We start from the raw sequence: 20050 nt of genomic DNA, 5'->3' as shown, positions 1-20050 counted from the left end.
CCCATAATTCTGTTCTAGTTGTGATTTCTCTAAGAAGTCAGGGTAGAAATAGTTTTGCTTTCCTCACAGCTGAGGTGCAGAGAGTAAAGTTTGTTAACACTACAGTAATGAACCAACACAGATCTGAAATAGTTATCTGGCATGTTTAGTTACATTCAGAAGTTCACCTGATCCACTTTCTGTGGTAATGCTTTGGCTTAGAGACAACAGCCCCATCACTTGAATTATGCAAGGTTTTTCTGAATGGGACAGCAAGTCAGACCATTTAAAATTAAAATTAATACTACAGCGGTCCCTTATAACAACATTTAAGGGGTCCTCACTGTAAAATGCTGTCATCCTTCGACTAACTCAGAGTCTAGTTCTGAAAACAGACAGGTGAATGCTGGAAGTCAGTCCACAGACAAGAATAAGGAGTTTCCCATGAGTAATGTGATTCATTTACCCAGTTCTATGATAAGCTCTGGGTCAGAGCAGCATTATAGGAGCAGGCATCCCAAATATCCTCTCAGCGATTCCTAATCTAAAGGAAAGCTGAAGATCTTTGCCATATCTCTTTATTTTCCCACGTGAGAACAGACCCACAATGAAATTGAAATTGTTTAGCTCTAATCTTGGAGTGCTCTTTTGTGAACTTGGAGCAGCAATTGGAATGAAACAGAACAGGAACAGAGAGAACTGAACATACTGAAGGAAATAAAGAGAATAGATTCAGGATTGAATTCTACACTTTACTGTAATTCCATCATTTTCAGTGGTCATAGGCATGGTTATATAGAGCATATTTATATACAACTACAAAAATGAACAGGGGGAAGGCAAAAATGCAAGTCAAAGGTAAGCATCATAGCTCACACACCAACTTCCCCCCTTCCACGTCACCCAAGCAAACAAGTCTCCCAAGAGATTTTTAATTTAGGAATTAATATTTTACAGTGTCAAAGATTTGACTATCAGAAGGAACTTCCATACCTATAGTATTGTATTCATCCTATTAATCTCTATTTGTTGTACAGCATATTTTTTAGAAATAAATTCTACTTTGATTTAAAAGCTTCATGCAAATTATGAAATTTGTTTTGATTAAGCCTTATTCAGAGAAAAATTTGAAAAAGTATGCTATTCCGACATTTTTATCTGGATGAACATCTTTTTGTCTAAAAATTCCTTTTAGAAAAGTAAACTAGCAATTGCAGAAACGCTGATGAAACAAAAAATGTTTTGTTTTGCCATTGTTTTTCCAGTGATCTTCATCTAAAATTTTTGTTGCTGAGGTTTCATTATTCATCCTCATTTGATAGAATTTTTTAAGCCTAAAAATCTCCAGAGTATGGAAAAGTCATCTGTCTTCTAGCCTTCCAGCTGGAGCAGCAATGCCCACCAGCAATGCCCACAAAATTCTTTAGTGAATTTACTACAGCATTTACCTACCTGCTATCACTGTGAATGCTTTTAATGGATTCATGCATTTTTAACACATCTGCTTCAAAAGACGCTATTGCCTAAAAACAAAAGGAAGTATCTGTTCATAACTTTATCAGCAATAGCATTTCATTTTTATATGCAAGATTTATTATAGGAGTGCATGGCAAATTTTGGATCTGGCGGATCTACAGATTTACTAGTTAACCTTTTTAATTATTGTATTGTAATCAACTGATGCATTAAAGTATTTCAAATGGCTGGAAAATTTATTCTATAGAACAAATTCTTTGTTCTATGACAAATTTAAGTGTATGAGAATTTGTTTGAAAATAGAACAAAATCCATATTCCTGATTTCTGCAAAATCAAATATTCTGATTTGGGAACAGTCTCTCTCCAGTCCCACAGCTGCTTTGAGACAAGAAGATGTTGAAAGAGACTGTATGTAGAAGAGAAAAGAGAAACTCCTGGTCTTTAAATGGAAGTAGCATTCTCTGGACCATGCAGAGAACAGTAGCCCAGAAGTCAGGGAGACAAACACTTTCCAGCTAGGTTACTTTTGAGCCATGATATAAGTTGGGCAGGAATCAGGGCCGCCAGGAAATTATGAGACTAAGAGCTGGATCAGCCAGGAGCTCCACACTCAGAGATTCTATTAAAAGCGATCATTGGACTTACTGTCCACATCTTTTCAATCAAAGTGGAAATCATCTGCACTATAAGATCTCAGAAATCAGTATAAGACTGCTCAAAAGGAATTCTCAGCCCAGAGAGAAAATAAACAAGAGAGCAAAGCATCTGACAGAATCCCAGCACAGGGATGCAAGTCCTGTCCTGCTGTTTTCTAAAATGACAAATGCCAACCGTCAAAATTCTATGTTTAAGAAATGTCTGCCCACAACATCTCGTGTAGATATCTTCTGGCTGGCACTGTACCTTGAGCTGGGCAGCAGAATTCTAAAAGACAGGTCTTCCAAAGGGCAGCAAAGGATTAGCAGCCAAAGGAGTGACCTGATACACACCGGCTAGTATTGTGTTACTGCACCCCTTGGCTCCTGGGAAGAACAAGATGAGTGGATGACACAAACTAGTTTGAACACAACCCAGTGTTGCCTGTATTCTGAGTAAGTGCACAGCTACCAACCTCTCAAAAATATAGAAACAAAAAATTGGTATGTACTTTTTTTTAGCTACACTGTCCTACCCACTCTTTTAACATTGTTTCTTTGGAGGAAAGCTGGGAATGGATTAATAGAGACCTTTTGTGCATTAGCTATTTTAGTTGGAGTAGACACTGCTCTGAGTTTATCCTAAGAGGGCCCATTCTGTCCTCTTGCTATTTCCATGGTAACAAAAATGGCCTGAGTCTGATAAGAATTCAGGCATTCTTCTTTGACATTTGCTTGCAGTCGGAAGACATGATGGCCTTTCTTACTGTCAGAATAGCGAGAGGACTCCAGACTCGTCTAGACTTTAGCATGCTACTCTACGACATCTCAAAAAACCCCAAAGCAAATATTCTTACAGGTGCTTCTGAAGGTCATGAAAGTCAAGGAATTAGTCACTAATCTTGGGAAGACAACAAATTCAAATCTCACTAAGTTTTCCAATTCCACATTTTTCACTGTAAGTGAGGAATTAACAGAAAGGTGAAGCCGCCCATTACATTTTCACTGAAATTAGAAGGCAATTAGATAATTAACTTGCTAGCTCTCCTTCACAGCTTTAGCACTATTACTGCTTCGTGTTTTGCTCACCTGAGCTATTGTCTTGCCTTGCTCTGGTGTCATCTTGTTATTCTCGCTCTTCTGCATTACAGTCCTGTTTTCACGTATGAACCTGGGTGACTCTGGGACACAACTGTCCATGGGGAAAGACATACTTTCAGGACCAGGTAGTGATGAAGCACTGAATTCCACAGGAGGACTGTATACCAACAGAGAAGTAATGAGTAAGGAAGGGATCAGGACTCATTGTTTTTCTACCCAGGAAGACCCAAATGCAGAAAACGAATGCAGTCTAAATAGACAGACAGATGTCCTATTGACTAAGCAAGAAGTAAAGTTTAGCTATGCCTGCTGGCATATTTTGTTTAAAAGAATGAAATTCCTGAAAACAAATTCCACTCTCCCAACAGAATCTCAACAACAGGTTGTTCTTTCCACCCATTTATTCTCAGTGCAATTTGCTGCTTTGTTTTTTGCTCCATTTAGCCAAGAGTTAAATATATTAGGAAATTCAACTACAAAAAAATAACAAAGTATCCTGCTGTTGAGTCCATCATATGCTAGGAAAGCCTAGATATTTATCAGCCCCACAGTGACACCTGTAACCAGAAGCCTCAAATTCTTCTTTGTCTCATTGCTACCCAAGCAGTAGGTAAGCAAACCCCCACAGAATTTAAGAGAAATCTCAATTGATTCCAGAAAGATTAAATTCCATTCAAAATGATTAAATATTGTTTTGTTGCTGAATACAGGAGAGGAAGTATTAGCAACAAAAGATGTTTTGCATTTCACCACATTCTAAAAACAAACACTGAAATAATATTCTCCCTGAGGATCACTGTAACTATCATCCATTGGTCTTATAGTATATAAAAAATTGTTTTCTAACAGAAAACCTACCAGAGTAGCACAATCCAGATTAATAAATAGATTTTTCTCCTCCTTCACATAAAGATGAAATTAATTATTTTAGAGAGGACTGACCATTTTTTCCCTATTTCAGCCTCACTGTAGCCTCACTGGGGGAACACGAGATGCAAGACGAGATGCAAGTTGCTAGATCTTTAAACAAATAGGAAGGAATCTCACCCTTTGTATGTTTCTATAATAATTCCCTTCAGTTTCTATACTGAAGTATCAATCAAAATCTCATAGCAAGGAAGGAGAAGTTATTGGGAAAAATCTCAACATAACCTTCAATGCTCATTATTAACCACTGTTATGAGTGGAAATACAGTAATGACTTTAAATATTAACCAAAGCACACAAATCAACTGGTCTGAAAGAAGAGGAATGGTGAGATCATCTATGCGCTATTGTGAGCGATTCCACAGGTCTGCAATTTAGAGGGACTTGAGTAGAATGCCTGCCAGTAAATGCACTGTGGGTCACGTGTGGGAAGTATTCACAGTTAATTTCCAATGGATTTGTCACAGAGGAGGTGCTTAAGAACCCATGCAGTTGTAAAGGTAGTAAATATTTGCAATGCTTGGCCCTAGACTGAGTATAAGAAATGGAACAGAGTGAAAAATACAACATAAGGAAGGAGGGAAGCACAATACAAGCCTGTTATAGTTTATAAGACAACTGATCATTAGGTTAAGCTACAGAACAATGTGCAGCAACTTCTCAGTTATTCTTTCCCTTTTTAATAGAAAAATCATGACATGGTATCTGTCATAACAAGATCCCTTACTCAAAGGACATAATCAAGCAATATCCCACAGCCTGACATTCAGAGATTATAAATTCATCTGACACCAAAACTCACAAGGTCTTTTTGTGGGCAGGGAAGGGCCTCTCCTCCACTGACTCCAGAGCTGTCCTTCTCTGAGCCTCTTTTCTTCTGCAGCGCTCTTGGAACAGGTTGTTCCTGATGGTGCGGAGAAAATGCTTTGCATTCGCCTTTGCAGACATCTATTGGAATGAGGGATAATAAAGAAGAAAGTGACTTTTCAAACAGACGCTGCCCAGAAACAGACATATTCCAAAGCAAATATATGTTTGTTCATCATCTGATGAGGCTCATGGCTGCTATCTGAGCCCTAGAAGGGGAGCTGAGGTGAGTAATGCTTGAAGGACCACAGGCAAGAGCAGCTCCAATTCTTTTAGGCAAAATACTGACTGGATCAAAGTCAGGCAGTCTGGAAATGCCTAAACACTTACAATGATTAAGCTCACAGTCACAACAATAATTCTGCTGACTAGTATCAAAGGAAGAAATACTTTTATATTTGTATAAAGCATTTGTAGATATAGTCTTCCATGGCTCACATCCTCCTCTCACAGAATACAGTAAAATACACATCCATTTATCACAGGAGTGTCAGGCTCATGTATAACAACTAAGCTCAGTAGCTGTATTGGAGGGCACCAACCAGTTCTGCCCCAGGTGACTGCTGCAGAACATGGGGTGAGCCCTGACAGGCTGAACAGGAAAACAAAGAAAACACACTGCATGCCTCCTAGTGCTTCTCAACGTGGTAGTAACATTACCACAAGGTGTCAGCACGGTAAGGAAAAACTGATCGTATTTCCTTACGATATAAACCCCCACTCAGCAGCTCAATCTCTGATAAAGACAGTGTGAAAACTTACCCAGACAAGACGGTGTCCACTAAGAGTGGAAGGTATGGGGATAGCAACTTACTGCTGATTATTTTATGTCCCATACAACAGATACAAAAATGGTATCTGTCATAGTGAGTAGCTTATCTTTTAAACTTTGGTATCAATTTTGGGCGGTGTTATAATATTTGGCCTATAAAGTAATATTTACAGAGTTTGTGTTAGAGTAGGGCTTCATAAAGGAAATCTAAATTCAGTGATTCAATTGCAATTCTGCAGCAACAATGTGGCTGCAATCCAGGCTGCAACATCTCCTGCCTTGGTTTATCTCTCGTCCTTCCTTCTGGTGCTTCTACAAACACACATTCCCATTCACTCTCAATCCACACTAATTTTAAGGTCTCTACTTAGAAATCTCTTCATGAGGAGTTTAGTTAACTTTTGATTTCCCTACTTTCTCACAGATGGAGTATGAGGAAGAATATTTGAAGGACTGAACTGTTATTTTTAATGCAGATATTGAACATCCAGATATAATTTCTCACAATGTTAGCAATAGGGTTTTGTTTTCAGAAAGAGAGCAATGAAGTGGCAAGGTTTAAAGCTACCCCAGACAAAGGGTGATTACAAGAGCAGTCTAACAGTCTTTAGTTTTAGTGCAAACACTGGCTACCCAGGTATCTTTCACATTAACTGCAGAGGATTGGGAAGGAGAACAGGAAGTACAGGTTTCTAGGGAAACTTTCCTAAATACTTTTCAGCTCATTTACTGGAACAGAAGGATACAGTTATACAGATCCACAAAAAGCCCATCTGCTGCTGTGTGCAAGATCTGGAATCTCCTCCTCAAAGGAGAAGCTGGTCTTCCAAATACAAATTCCCAGTGCTGTACTTTGCCACTAGTGTGATGATAGCACAAGTTGCCCCGGTAACAGAGTCCAGGCATGTGATCTTAGTTGGGCACGTGTTGCCTCTTTGTGCTGTATCCCTAACTGACAGAGACAAATGAGTCAGAAATGTTTACAGCAAAGTGGAAATGAAGACATTCAGAAAAGAGAGACAAAGAAAGACATTTCATGCAGGAGTTTGTATAACTTTAGGATTAATGAATTTCTGGATGAGTCTGCATTGGGATTGGGATGAAGGAACATTGGGACATTGAGGGGAATTTTCATAGGTTTAAGGATTATCTGCTAACAGAAAATTTGCCATAAAACTTCTTAAGATGAAGACTTGCACTTGGATATTCATAGCTCTATTCAGTTACTTCAGAACAGAGTACTCATTCTAAAGTTAGAATCCTTCTTTTGTCCTTTCCCTATCTCCCTGTTCCCAAACTAATAATGCTAATATGTCATGGCCATTATGGCTAATACACACATAACTTTGAAATGCTTGTAGTTCAAAAATCCACTGCCTATTTGCCTCCATGAAGAACCTCAACAGGGAAATGAATCAGTACAATAGGACTCTACCTGCACACAGTGTTCCACAACAGGATGTGATCTCTTATGTGGTTTGCAGAGACGGCCAGTGAAAAAGCAAGCTTGGCAAAGGTCAAAATTGAGGCACTTTAAACAGCGATACCTGTGAGGGAAAATAAAAGGATTTCTTTACCTCCTCACAAATAAGAACTTGGTGTAAGTAAGCTTGATTACTGGAAACCCAGATCACTAGGCTCTGTAATTCAAAGAAACATCTTTGTTAGAATAATGACTTTCCTCAGCATTTTCTGAATTCAAGTTATTTTTCCCAAACGACTGGGGACTTTTCTCCAAACCCACCAGTGGTTTTGATCTTATTTGTTTGCTGCATTGAAATACAGTCCATGGAAGAAACTGTTGTTCTAGCACCATTTCCCATTTTTCATAATGCAGTTACAACTTCACATGCTTCTTACACACCAGCTTAGCTCTATTTGCTGCTTCCATGGAACTGTAATATTGACATAGGATGCATAAACAAAAAACTAAAATTGCAAGAAACTAAACCTGCAAGCTTACAATTAGCGAGAATATAGTAACAGTAAAATGCTTTTCTGAGCATTCTGGTCAGATGGTAATGGATAGTGTTCTTTTTATACCACTCTGCCATTATATAACATTAATTAGATGACAAAGATGCTAAGATGGAAAACTTAACGAGCCAGTTAATACAATTGGTTACAGGAAAAGTAACTAAGAAAAGAGATACACAAGTTTAATTGACTTTACCTTCGGACTGCCAGTTTACCTGTGGCCAGTTTTGATGTTTGTGCTAGTGAGCTAAAGAGAAGTAGGATGAAGGCTTGAGCATTAGACTACAGTGGTTCTCTCTATCCTTCTTTTCCTGGTTAAATTAGATTACATCCAAAGCTTGTTACTTAGTACATCAGTTACAGCCTGTAAGGTATGCAAACAATGGTAAGAACTAATTGTGTGGATGCTAAAGACCACTGACACACCTGATGCCTCTAATGGGGAAAACTTTGCAGACGCTGCACCTAGCTTGGTGAGAAACCATTTCCGTGACTGATAATCTGTAACAAGTAGGGAGCCACAGGAGAACAGCAGGCTCTGATCTCAGCCAAGACAGGAATTTTTCTTCAACAATAGCTGCATTCAGAACCTAGAAAAAATACATGTCTCAAGCTCATACATTCACTTGAAAAAAACTGGTGGTGCATCTACAATCTCTAATAAAAGCTCTGATATTGGATTTTGCTGGCATAAATTTTCCATTCATGTAAAATGTTACTGGGTTCTAAAGGTTGTGGAATAAATGCGAGAGTCCTCAGTAGTATCTTACTGAGCATCTTTTCTATCTATACAAATCCTCCCATACTGTGAGACTGATGATCAGCCCTGCTTCTTAAAAGTAGATACTTGGGGATGTTATGTGGTGATACACTTGAATTTTTAATCAATCAGCAACATTCAGAATAATTTCCCAGGACATCAGAATTTCACTCACCCCATGGAAACAGTCATGAATCGCAATTTCCACACAAGACAGAGTGCAGCCTTCTCCCACAATGGCTGGGATCTACATCAAGAAGAAAGGCTCAGAAACACCTCAATAAAAAACAGATGTTCCCATCATGCTCTGCTGCGATGGTGACAGCACACAGATGGTGAAGTATCTATAGCAATGCCATTTTACACACTATTCTGAGGAAAGCCCGTTCATATTTATGCCATCAGTACGCAGTTTCACAGTTCAGGGTGTGTCAGAATGATTTGTTTCCAACTCACTTACTGTAATGGATAAACATACTATATTTCCACACTATACTCCTGAAGGACACTGAGTTTAAATCCCAGAGGTCATTTTCAGATCCCATTTTCAGCACCATTTCAGCTGGAAATACCTGTATGCTAAGGCAACTTGCTGCAACTGCAAGCTATTCTAGTGAGTACAGACATCTGAAGTTTGGAGTTGCTTTAGGAACAGTTGTATCCAGCTGTTTCCAGGATCTGTAAGCTCAGGCAACATGAATGCACAGAGGCATTCACTAATGAAAGTGGTTATTTTGAAAAAAAGGACAGAATTTGATTCTTTTACCTACTTTGCAAGATAGCTCCCTATGTCCACAGTGTCCTATTAACTTCAGATCCATAGGGTAACCAAACATAAAAGGTATCAACCATGAGGGGTTTTCTTCTGCTAGGTCAGCACACTCCTACAAAAGCTGTTGAGTAACAGACTGCACTGACATTACCTGATTTAAGTCAGTTAGAAGGCTTCTCAGGGCACTTCGGGTAATCAAGGTCTCCTTCCCATCAGGGACAGCATAAAACTGGAAGAAAGCTGAAAACAAGGAAAAAATCCCTGGAATCCTGGCAGAGCCTGAACTGTCTTCAAGCTATCTTCAAACTGCTGTGGTAATTGCAGTCTAACAAAGAAACCCTTCCAGAAAGTTTCACTATATTTTGTACCTAACAGGCTCTCAGTGACTGCTGTGACCGTAGTTCTCCCTACAGTGAGGGAAAGAGAAGGAAAGCAAGGAAAAAAGCAATTAACTCATTCTTACAACATTAGGAAAAATATTTAAATATGTTTATACAAGAAGTGCTCTATTTAAATTGTGAATTGCTAATTTAAAACCATGGGGTTTCTGTTATTTTCTGCTAGGCAAATAGAAGCTCTACCTAAATGTCACTACAACCTCTTCTGAGGCTCTATATTGCAAAGATGGCTACAGATAGTGATTGGAAAGGCTGATGCAGAATAATGCTTTCTCTACAACTAAGCAGTCAATATAATTTACTTTTTCATGGCAGAGCTTTTATTTTAAAATAAAAAAAATTACAATGGAAGTTTTCCTCAGTATTCAGTGTTTCAGATAGTGTATAAAATCATACATTTCCCACCTCTGTATTTAGCCAGTAGAGTATCTCCTGAAAGGGAAATTAGGGCAGCTGCAGCAGATCTAATTTTGACATACCCTGTTCCAGATCTAGGAAAATGAAACAAGTTACACTATTCTCATTCACAGAGAATATAAAGACTGAAACATCTAAAGAATGGAATACTGCTATGTCAGAAGAAAATTTCAAAACATGTATCCTTTTATATGTATAAATGTAACCAAAGTAACATTTCAGTAATATTTTATGTCTAGAACCCTTTGTCACTGAAAATAACTGCAGAGTTAACTGTTCCAAGATAACATGCAATCATAAAACAAAAAGAAAACATCTCTTTCAGAGACTTCACATTCCAAGTAAAATGTAATTGTACATTTACAATGTATGTCTTAAAAAAAATCTGCTCTTTTTATTGTGGGAAGCCTTCCCAAATACAGTACTGAATAAAGGGAACAATCTAAATTTTGCATATATCATCAGGCAGCTCCATTGTGGCCTCAGATCTGCACTAAGCTTCTCTTGGGCTGATTACATTTAATTTCACTGAAAATCAATTTAATCAAAAGGATCTATGCAGGAGCAGGACATTTAGTCTTGACCGTTAGATAATAATAATGTGGATTGATTTAGAACCAAATTTTGTGACATGGGCACCTAATGAAAAACACTAATTTTTTTTTGTGTAGACAATGCAGACATTAATCAGGAACCACAAATCAGGAAATCTATATTTAAGATATTACTTTTGCAAAGATTCAAAATACCATTACATAAATGTGTCTTCAAGAGTCTTTAGATAAACCCACACTGTGTAAAGGTGCAATACAGACTCTAAAGTATGAACTGCATGGAAAATTGTTGTTTTTCCAGAAATTTCAAAGAAAAAAGTCCAAGACTAAAGCTGAAGTACACAATCAAACACCCTTAAGATGTTTATGTTAAGCTTATTAAGTAAATACCACAAAAACATGGAAAATTACTATGTGCTCCTCCTATTAAATACCTTCCAGTGCTAATAGTGGAGAAAAGCACTCTATAGAGAAAGGATGATTAGAAAATTACAAGAAGCTTTTTCTGTCTTATAGACATGTCAAGAAACTTGTGGAATTCCTTTAAAAAAAATAAATAGCAGCAAAAATAAAAGGATACTCCAAGACAGTCCTAAGAAAACAGACTAAAAGACTAAGATAGTACTGTTAAGAAGATTCTTCTAAATAATATCCCTACAGCACACAAAAATTGCAAAATACTCTTGATGTTTCTAGCTTTGTTTCTTAATACAGCATTTATTCTTAGCCTTAACTGATTTTTTACAAAAAAAATTGATAAAGTGGGATTGTAAGAAGTAGTAATCATATGAGTAATGTATAATGATTCAAGAAAAATTCCTGCAGACCACTTATATCTCATTTACTTTCAGTAAAAACTTTGCTGTGATGTAGAAGGGAAAAATTTCACCTGTGGTAAATAACTTGTACAATGAACTTAGTCTGTGTTTTAAATCTGATACAATCCCTAACTAATCCTGCCTTTAGTGAATTAACTCATTCTTTACAAACAATACATAAAAATACACTCTGTGAGGTGTTTCCTTATTATTTTCAGAAACTTTGCTATTCACTGAGCTGCCCAGCTTAGTTATGAGGCATCAATTTTGTTTCATAATTGGTAGATTAACTTTTTAAGCTTGAGGAAAATGATTAACAAAAAGTGACTGGCAAATTCCTGACCTGTGCATGGGTACTGTTCTCCAGAGGCAAATATGGATTCATTTTTAGGAGTGTACCAAAATATCTTGGGAGTCAGAAGAAAAGCTACTCTGTAAAGATGTTCAGAGAAAAAGCCAGCATGGACTGGTAAAAGGCTGGATTTCCAGATAGTTTTGGGAGCATTTGAGCACTGTGTTTCTGATGCAGTTTTCTGCCTTATATTCCTACTGCTGAACTACTCCTAGTTTTTATACAAAGCAAAACCAATCAAAATGGGAAGATTTCACACAGAAATGGTGTGAGAGTGGTGGAAACAGACAGTCTAGCAATACTTTGGGTGGGAGCTATATGATCTTTAGGGTCCTGTCAAAAAACACATTCTTTGACTCTACGGTACTGCACTATGGATCTACATTTCTTCTTCTTCTCACCTGTCATACATGGCAATCAGCAGGCCCAATGTAAATTCAGCACCTCTTGGATCTACCTGGCCTGGTTTTTCTAACCTTGCCCTTTGGAACAACTTCATCAGCATTGTAGAGATTTGCTGCATGTTCAGAGAAATCCGCTCTTCCCTCTGGCTTTGTTCACTTGATAGGATGTGCTGAATCAGAGAAACGTCAATCAAATCCACTGTGGGAAAATGAAGGAAGAAATTAATGAGGGTCCCTGCCTTTTCATGAATGGAAGCATGACTATTTTTCATCAGAATTGCCTAGCTAAGACAGGTCTGCAAAATGAAGCCTAAAACAGTAACCACATAAAAAGAAAACCAGTACCTGTGGTACTTCCACATTGACACAGAGCATCAGGTAGATAAACCCCATCAGGACTGAAACCAGACTAAATGTATTCATAGAAAATCATCCCCAAATGAAAAATATGTCCAAGGCCAACAAACTAGTCACCTTCTATATGTTACCCTGAAAACCTCATTTCCAATGTTGTGCATTTTCAGCACAAATAAAAAATTCAATATTTCCATGAAGTTTAGCTCAATATGGAATTTACATCCAGTAATTTCAAAGTGAGCTAGGTGACCAGGACTTTGTTGCACAACTCTTTCGTGCAACACTGTTGCTTGCACTGAATTCTCCCTAATTTCAAAGACAGGGAGAATGAATACTAACCAGGAATTTTCTGGTCTATCATGTTCTATTTTGTTCTCATTAATTCTTATAGTCCAGTCAATGCGTTTTCAATAAGCCATGATTATTTCCAATAAATCAGCTCCTAAGAAACACATTAGAATTTGACTTTTCATGACCATAATAATACATAGATAGATTAATAATTGTCAGTGGTATCTACATAGTATTGCTGCAGATTGTAAAAATACTTTGATTCTCTCATAATTTTAGAATTTCACTAATGTATGTCCATTGACATTCAAAAAGAAAAAAAAATCAATTTGTATATGAAGCACTATCTAGATCTTAAGTGTTCATAATCCATTCTGAAACTCCAAGGTGGAAAATGAGAGAGCAAAGTAGCATAATAACTCATGATGACAGCAATGCAAATTTGATACAGATTCTCCTCCCTGTAAAAGCATAGGGTTCTCTTTGGCTACTAACACTGGCAAAGACTTTGTACTGAGCGTAGTTTTAGGGCTGTTCTGTATACGGAGCTCTCAACATCATTGAAGGCCTCTGTGAAAGAAAGCAAACACACATTACAATGGAGTGGTTCATTCAAAACTAACTAAAAATCAAAACAACAAAATTTAGAGTTTCAAGTTGATCAACACTCTGAAGGAATATTTGGGGGAAAAAAAAGAAAACAAATAGAAAACATTTTCTTTTTTTAAAAATAATTTTGTGGGGTGAACAATCTTCTTGTAAACAGTAACACCATCTCTTGTAAAACCAGAATTTAACATAGAGGGCACATCTGTTTCTTTGGGAATCAACTTTATTCATATATCAGAACAAGGCCTATGAGGGCTATGCACTGCACAAACTTTTAGCCAAGATCATAATGAAATAATATTTCTTCAAACAAATTGGTTTTTTGATCAGAGATGCTCTTCTTCAAGGAACAGTTTGTCAGTTTGCACAACAGGGTTATTGTTTTGGATGCATATTGTTTCAAGCACCAAACAAATCTTCTGTCAAGATCAACATGTGGGACTCTTGCAGAAGAAGACAAGCCCTTTACCAGAGCAAATTACTTTTGACATCTCTGTTTAGCAAACCCACTAAATCTGCTTGACTAAATCCCATACCCTTATATGATTTCAGCTTATTTATTTCACATCAAGAAAGGATGTTGTTCTGAGTGGAAAGTAAGAGATGCTGACCATGACCTATACCCGATATACCTAGAACTTCAAGACCAAAAAACAAGGCTTGTTCACTAAACTTCAGAAACTAGAAAGGGATTTATCAGTTATCCTTCTGTCCTCAGAGACTCTTTTCTCCCTGTACTTCAGAGAGAGTTACACACAGTTGATTAAGGCTAAAGATAAGCAATAAATATATATAAATGAGTAGAAATAACTCACAAAATACTTCACCTGTTCAGCCTGGAAAGGTGCCAATCTGTGTGCAATGGTTTCCAAGAAATACCACAGATTAATATTAATAGTCAGCAAATTATGGGCTCTTCTGGTTCCCAGATGCTGCCTAAGCTATAGAAAGATGCCAATAACTGCTATACCATCTGTTTAGTCCTGCTCTTGTCATACTATGTTTTGTGATATTATTTGGCGATGCAGTGTAGCATGTCATAGAATGTAAAAAATGAGTTTTGACTTCCACACATCATCAGATCTCTTTCCTCAATAAACTGATCCAAAGCCTTTTTGAAAGAAACAGAAGAACTCCCACAGTTTTCATTAGGCTATGGATTAAGTTCCAAATGCTTATTCTCAAATACAAATGTTAGAAATATACACATGATTCAACTCAAACACCTTCCATGCACAAGATGATTTTCAAATTGAAGAGAATCTGTTTTAGTAGCCATCTGCTACTTAATTCTAGTCCACCCCTACAAACAAAATGTGGCCTCAAAGCAGGGCATTCTGTGCCTGTCAAGCACAGTTCCAGAATTAACTTGTGGGGACACATAAGTAAAATAGTAAATCATTTTAGAATTATTACTGATGAGAGGCTATTTAGGGACATTAACATCTTTCATTTCTCGTAGGAAAGGGGCTTCCCCTCTGGACAGAAAACCAGCATGTAATCATTCTGCTGTGGGTCAAATTTCACCTCAAGAAATATAAATGCCCTTTGTAGAGAAGCTGACAAAGGAGCTCCTGCACATTAAGAAGTGGGCTGATTCCTGACATCTTCAGCTGATTACCTGCTATTTTGCATTTTGAGGTGCTCTGTGGCAGATGAAGTGTCCGCTGAAATTTTGCACTCAAAAAGGGAGTGTATGGCCATCTTCATGCCTATTTCAAAGTATGCAAAGCACCTTAGCATTTATTATAAATTAGGGATCATGGCCTGTGTGCCTGACCATTCCATAAGCCAATGTGATAGTGGCAAGGAAGGTGCCCGGACACATCCAACAATAAAGGTAGGACATCACAGCTCTGTAATTTGTCATTTACGTGCTAAAGCACAGAGATTCTCAAGGTGGCATGATTTCATTAAAATTCAGTAGTTTCTGTTCAAAAAGACACAGAAATGCCTTTTGAGAAAAGTTGGGGAAAAATAAGAAAAATCCTTACCCTGCAAGTCTGGATCCATTTGAAATTAACAGATGGCATTAGGCATTCTATAACAAAACAAACCAAAGTGTAAAACCACATATTCTAGACAGAGACATATTGAACCATTCAAATTAAACCTTTTAATCTGAACAATTCACTGGATGCATTTCAGAAATTAAATTAAACAGAATTACATTAAACAAAATAGTTCTGGTGCCACATGCAGAGAAATGCCAGCAAATGGCAAGCTCTCTGCTCAGCATAAAATAGGAGTAATTCAAGTAACTGCAAAACTGTAGCAGGGCAAAACCAATCCTCAAAACAGTTTTAAGTACAGGAAATGAGATCTTTCACTATTAAGAGCTCAGTGTTTACATGCAGGATTACTACATGGTTCAGTGTACAATTTCAGGTCACAGAGGGCACCAGACTCTTCCTCAGATTCACTGATTGCAATTACTTAAAAGTATTTTCTAAAATTTTCAAGCAAAACTAAAGTTTTAGGCTGAGCTAACATTGTTTCTTATTGAGCTGCTATGGAAGGGGAAAACAAAGCTTAACCATGTACCTACTTACATTAACAACTGTGAAAGCAAAAGTAGTTATGTCCCTGTAATAGTGGAAACTGAATGTCTCCCCTCAGGATTTATTTCACTAATGCTCTATACTGCATTGTATTTCCAATCACAGAAATGTAAGTATGAATTAACTAGTAGCAACTATCTTTCAGCAATTGCAAAACACTAGGTACAATGGATCTAAGTCACACAAGATTCCAAAGGCCATCTATATGGTTTCATTGTGGAGAACAAAGGGAAACTTTGCTAAAATAAATAAAAATTAAATAGTTGGAAATTATTTAAAACTTAAATAATAAATTTGGTGTTAAATCTGAACTTAAATGTTCACTTCTTACATTTTTTCAGTTAGAATCATTGATCATTTTTCATAAACATGACAGAATACTGGACATTTATGAAGCATAAATATTAAATGATCTAAAATTATTTAGTCTACCATAAATATGCTCCTCACCATTTTAATTGGTGAAACCTGCAACTTTGTGTTTCAGTCCCTAAATGTCAGCCATAACCTGAATTTAGATGCTTAAAATACTGAGATACAGATTTGTTTTAATAGTCTTTTTCATTCAAGACTACAATGGCACAGTTTTTACTGTAGTCCTTCTTAGAAAATATAATAGTGGAAAAGAAGCATAATGGCATTTTTTCATTCTTACTACAGGTTCTGCAAAACAACAGCACTGCCCAGCATTCACACAGGCACATAAGTTTGCCTATAAATATATATTCATATGCAATATATATGAAAATATGATACAACTGTTCCTAAAATAGCTGCAGTAGTAGGAGTCTCTGCATAACTTGACAGAAAAGTTCATGTACGGAAATCAGTGAAATCAGAAGACACAGAGCAATGAATTAAACATTAGTGTTTGGTGAAAGCTACATGTAGCAATCTAGAAGGTAGACTTACAAATGCATAGCTTACCTCCTTTATTTTCTCTGTACCAGAGGTACATAAAATAAAGAAAGTGGACAATGAATGTACGGATGAATGTAAAAATATTCAGGTTAAACTCACTTAAATTAGAACTCATTAGAATTTGCTCACTCAAATAAGAACAGATCCACTGACTTACTGAGTTATACAGCATGCATAATATATGAGCGCTTGATACTTACTGTAAGATGACCAGATCTCTGTCCAGTACAACACAATGTCTAACATTTAAATTACCCATATGGAAAAAAACTCTATAGTCTTGTACTAGGGTATTCATAGTCTCAAAGTCAACCATGTGTTTCTGTGTTTTACCAAATTACATCATATCTATGAACCCTCCTTCCAAAAAGTTACAGGAAACATTATTGTGTATGTACAGTCTACATTTTCATATACAAAACTCTTTGGACAGTCCAGATCTTGACTGCAGTAGGAGTGCCTGGGTGAAACAAAGAGAATCTACTGCAGTGTTAGCACATAAACACAATGTGAAAGCAGAAGCGGTATCTGCTGCCCATGAAACCTGAAGTAACTTTGCCCATTGATACACTATTTCAGCCAATGCGTTATATTTCAGTTATTTGTGTGCTTTAATAGTGAAAAACACTTAAGAAAACAAACAAAAAAAAAAATTATGTACAAATACTCAGGAAGGAAATTGTTACAGTTAACAGTCCTGGTCCCATTAACATGAAGACTCTTATGTGCAGAACAAGGATAGCCTTTTTCTTGACTCTTAGTGGAATGTGAAAGAAAAGTTACACTTGATTACTTATATGTACTTTGTTTGACATACAGGTTCTCAGAATATGCACTTTAGCAAATAAAATGCATTTTGAAGCATGCTACATAATTAAATTAAAGTACAGAGGAAGACGAGCCATGTGAAGTAAGGCAGAAACCCCCCAGCAGATCAATCCACTTTATCAGAGACTTTTCTTTTGAAATCAGACAACATATGATCAACATCTTAAATATGCATAAAAGAACCTACAGTTACTGTTGTTTCCTGTGAAGGGTGAAGACATTCTATGTTTTATTCAAAGGCCAAAATTATTTTCTCCTCTTAAATACAGTAGCTGCACTTACCTTCCTCTCATTACTTACTGAAGGTCCAGAAGTCAGATGACACAGCCAGAGAAGTCCAGTAGTTTTACAGCACTTAAAAGTTGACTTCAAGACACAGTTCTAAAGGTTTTGCTTTTAAATTAAAGCTGCTCACAACAAATGCCTAGCAAAGGCCCAGATCAAAGTATCAGGTAATTGTCTAAGCAGTCAAAACAGAGAACACTAATTAATTAGTAATAAATATCCTGAATTATTAAAGATAAAACTTCTTTGATCTTTGTTTCAAAGCTTTTTTTTTTTTTTATGGCTGGAGTGCAATATTTCTAAATTGAGAGGCCTTTACCAAGCATCTCTCAGTTGCTGAGAAACTGTTGCTATAGAGACTGAAAACAAGGTAGAAGCTGACACAGTAAGGTAGAAAGCACAGTGTGCTGTAACAAAGAGTTGGGGCAGCTACACAAAGAAGAAAAATAGTAAGCCCTAGTGGTAATGTCCTAGAACTAGAATTGTTCAGACTAACCACAAAGCTCTTCAGTACACCCAAATGCTAGGGTTTATGAGGAATCTATATATAACATTTGTAAGACACATACAACTTAAAGCCCTTTTCATAAATTTTTCAATGGTTACCATAACAGCTAGGTAGTAGGAGTCATCAATACCATGAATATCCAGCATATATAACATGACTTAGGGACTTGGGAAAAATGTGTCCCAGAAATTGCTTATTACTTATAGAAAACCCAAACTTATTGATGACTAAGTCAATTGCTGTTTTACAGCTGTAACCAACTTTGAATATGTTACCATATTTTAGCTTTCCTATTATTTTTTTCTTTCTTTTTCTCCTAAACAAAAGCTAGGAAAAAAAGCTTTTCCATTCACTAATGCTTCCATGAGGAAAGACCTGAATTTCCCTGCACACCACTAGGCAAATCCAGTCAGAATAATTTAGGATACATGAGACATCCCAAGCAGCTTTTTCTTTCTGCTCCCAGTTTCTGAGAAGAGAGGTTTTCAGCTGGTGACTCAGAAGTCAGATAGGTCTACTTATATATTGCAGGAAGAGTTATTTTCCCTCTCATTAACAGCTGTGCAGTGCTGGTGCTTGACCTGCAGGTTGTTTGAACTATCTCCACTGGCAGAATAAAGGAATTCAAAGAGTAAGATTACAAAAGCCTATTCATATAGAAAAAGCCCAAATGTAAATACACATTAGAGAAGCTAACTTTTCTATCTTGGAAATTGAATTACAGAAAAACCAGGCAGTTTGTAGAGACTAGTGGTAGCATCCCTCCCTGCTATTTTCTCCTGAGACATCTGCCTCCAGATGCTCCTCAGAAACTCAGCCAATCTTCTGTGCATACACTACTGGAAACTAATTCCCTGGCAACTACTTCCCATGAAATGAATGGTTCCTAACTCTTCTCTTCAAGACTTTTTACAACACCTACCTCTACCATTTCCATGTGAACTCTTCCATGAAGATACTTACAATAATATCTCAATTCCTCTAAATGTTGCTTTTCCCATATACACTTTGCATAGAACCCCAGATTTTTCCAGACTCCTTGTGATACCCCAGCTTTCTGAGCTCTTCTTTCTAAGACCAGTGAGACATCCCTCCCAGTCCTGTCCTAATCAGCCAGTAAATTATCTTAGTTTCCTCAGATAGGAAGTCTGCCCCTATTCAGAGCTTGAACCTCCATTTGAGCAGAAATAATGAATTTATTGTAAATAGATGTAACTGATTCAAAGAACAGGAAGCTTTCTATTTTGTTTTAAACATATCTGATAAAAAATTAGCAAGTACAGGAATGTCATTAACACAATCTTCATCATTTAAGACACCAAAGATGCAAGTAAAAGTGGTTCCTCAACAATTCTGTTTAAACAAGAATTTAATTATGCTTGACTTAAAACACATGAGTATTCTCTTGAAACTCATTAAATAAATAAGAAAAACATGGAAACAAAGATGAACTTGTCACTAAGGAGATGTATACATCAA

At 36.9% G+C, this 20050-nt stretch overlaps 1 protein-coding gene across 1 annotated transcript in view; it reads right to left on the bottom strand.

Moving 5' to 3' along the window:
• Positions 1-15525, bottom strand: part of DYTN (dystrotelin) — a 73931-nt gene extending 58406 nt beyond the window's left edge. The window contains exons 1-11 of the mRNA XM_036387105.1: positions 15463-15525; positions 13355-13429; positions 12209-12410; positions 10072-10157; positions 9420-9508; positions 8672-8743; positions 8163-8326; positions 7195-7306; positions 4923-5068; positions 3182-3350; positions 1432-1502 (exon numbers count right to left, since the gene is read on the bottom strand). Of these exons, the coding sequence (XP_036242998.1) occupies positions 1432-1502; positions 3182-3350; positions 4923-5068; positions 7195-7306; positions 8163-8326; positions 8672-8743; positions 9420-9508; positions 10072-10157; positions 12209-12410; positions 13355-13429; positions 15463-15481 (1205 nt within the window). The 5' untranslated portion in view covers positions 15482-15525. The remainder of the gene's footprint in view (positions 1-1431; positions 1503-3181; positions 3351-4922; positions 5069-7194; positions 7307-8162; positions 8327-8671; positions 8744-9419; positions 9509-10071; positions 10158-12208; positions 12411-13354; positions 13430-15462) is intronic.
• Between the last annotated feature and the right edge of the window lie 4525 nt (positions 15526-20050).

Source organism: Molothrus ater, chromosome 7, assembly GCF_012460135.2.
Source record: "Molothrus ater isolate BHLD 08-10-18 breed brown headed cowbird chromosome 7, BPBGC_Mater_1.1, whole genome shotgun sequence".
Classification (NCBI taxonomy): Eukaryota; Metazoa; Chordata; class Aves; order Passeriformes; family Icteridae; genus Molothrus; species Molothrus ater.
The sequence above is the reverse complement of the archived record's forward strand: the minus strand, read 5'-3'. Positions and strand labels throughout refer to the sequence as shown.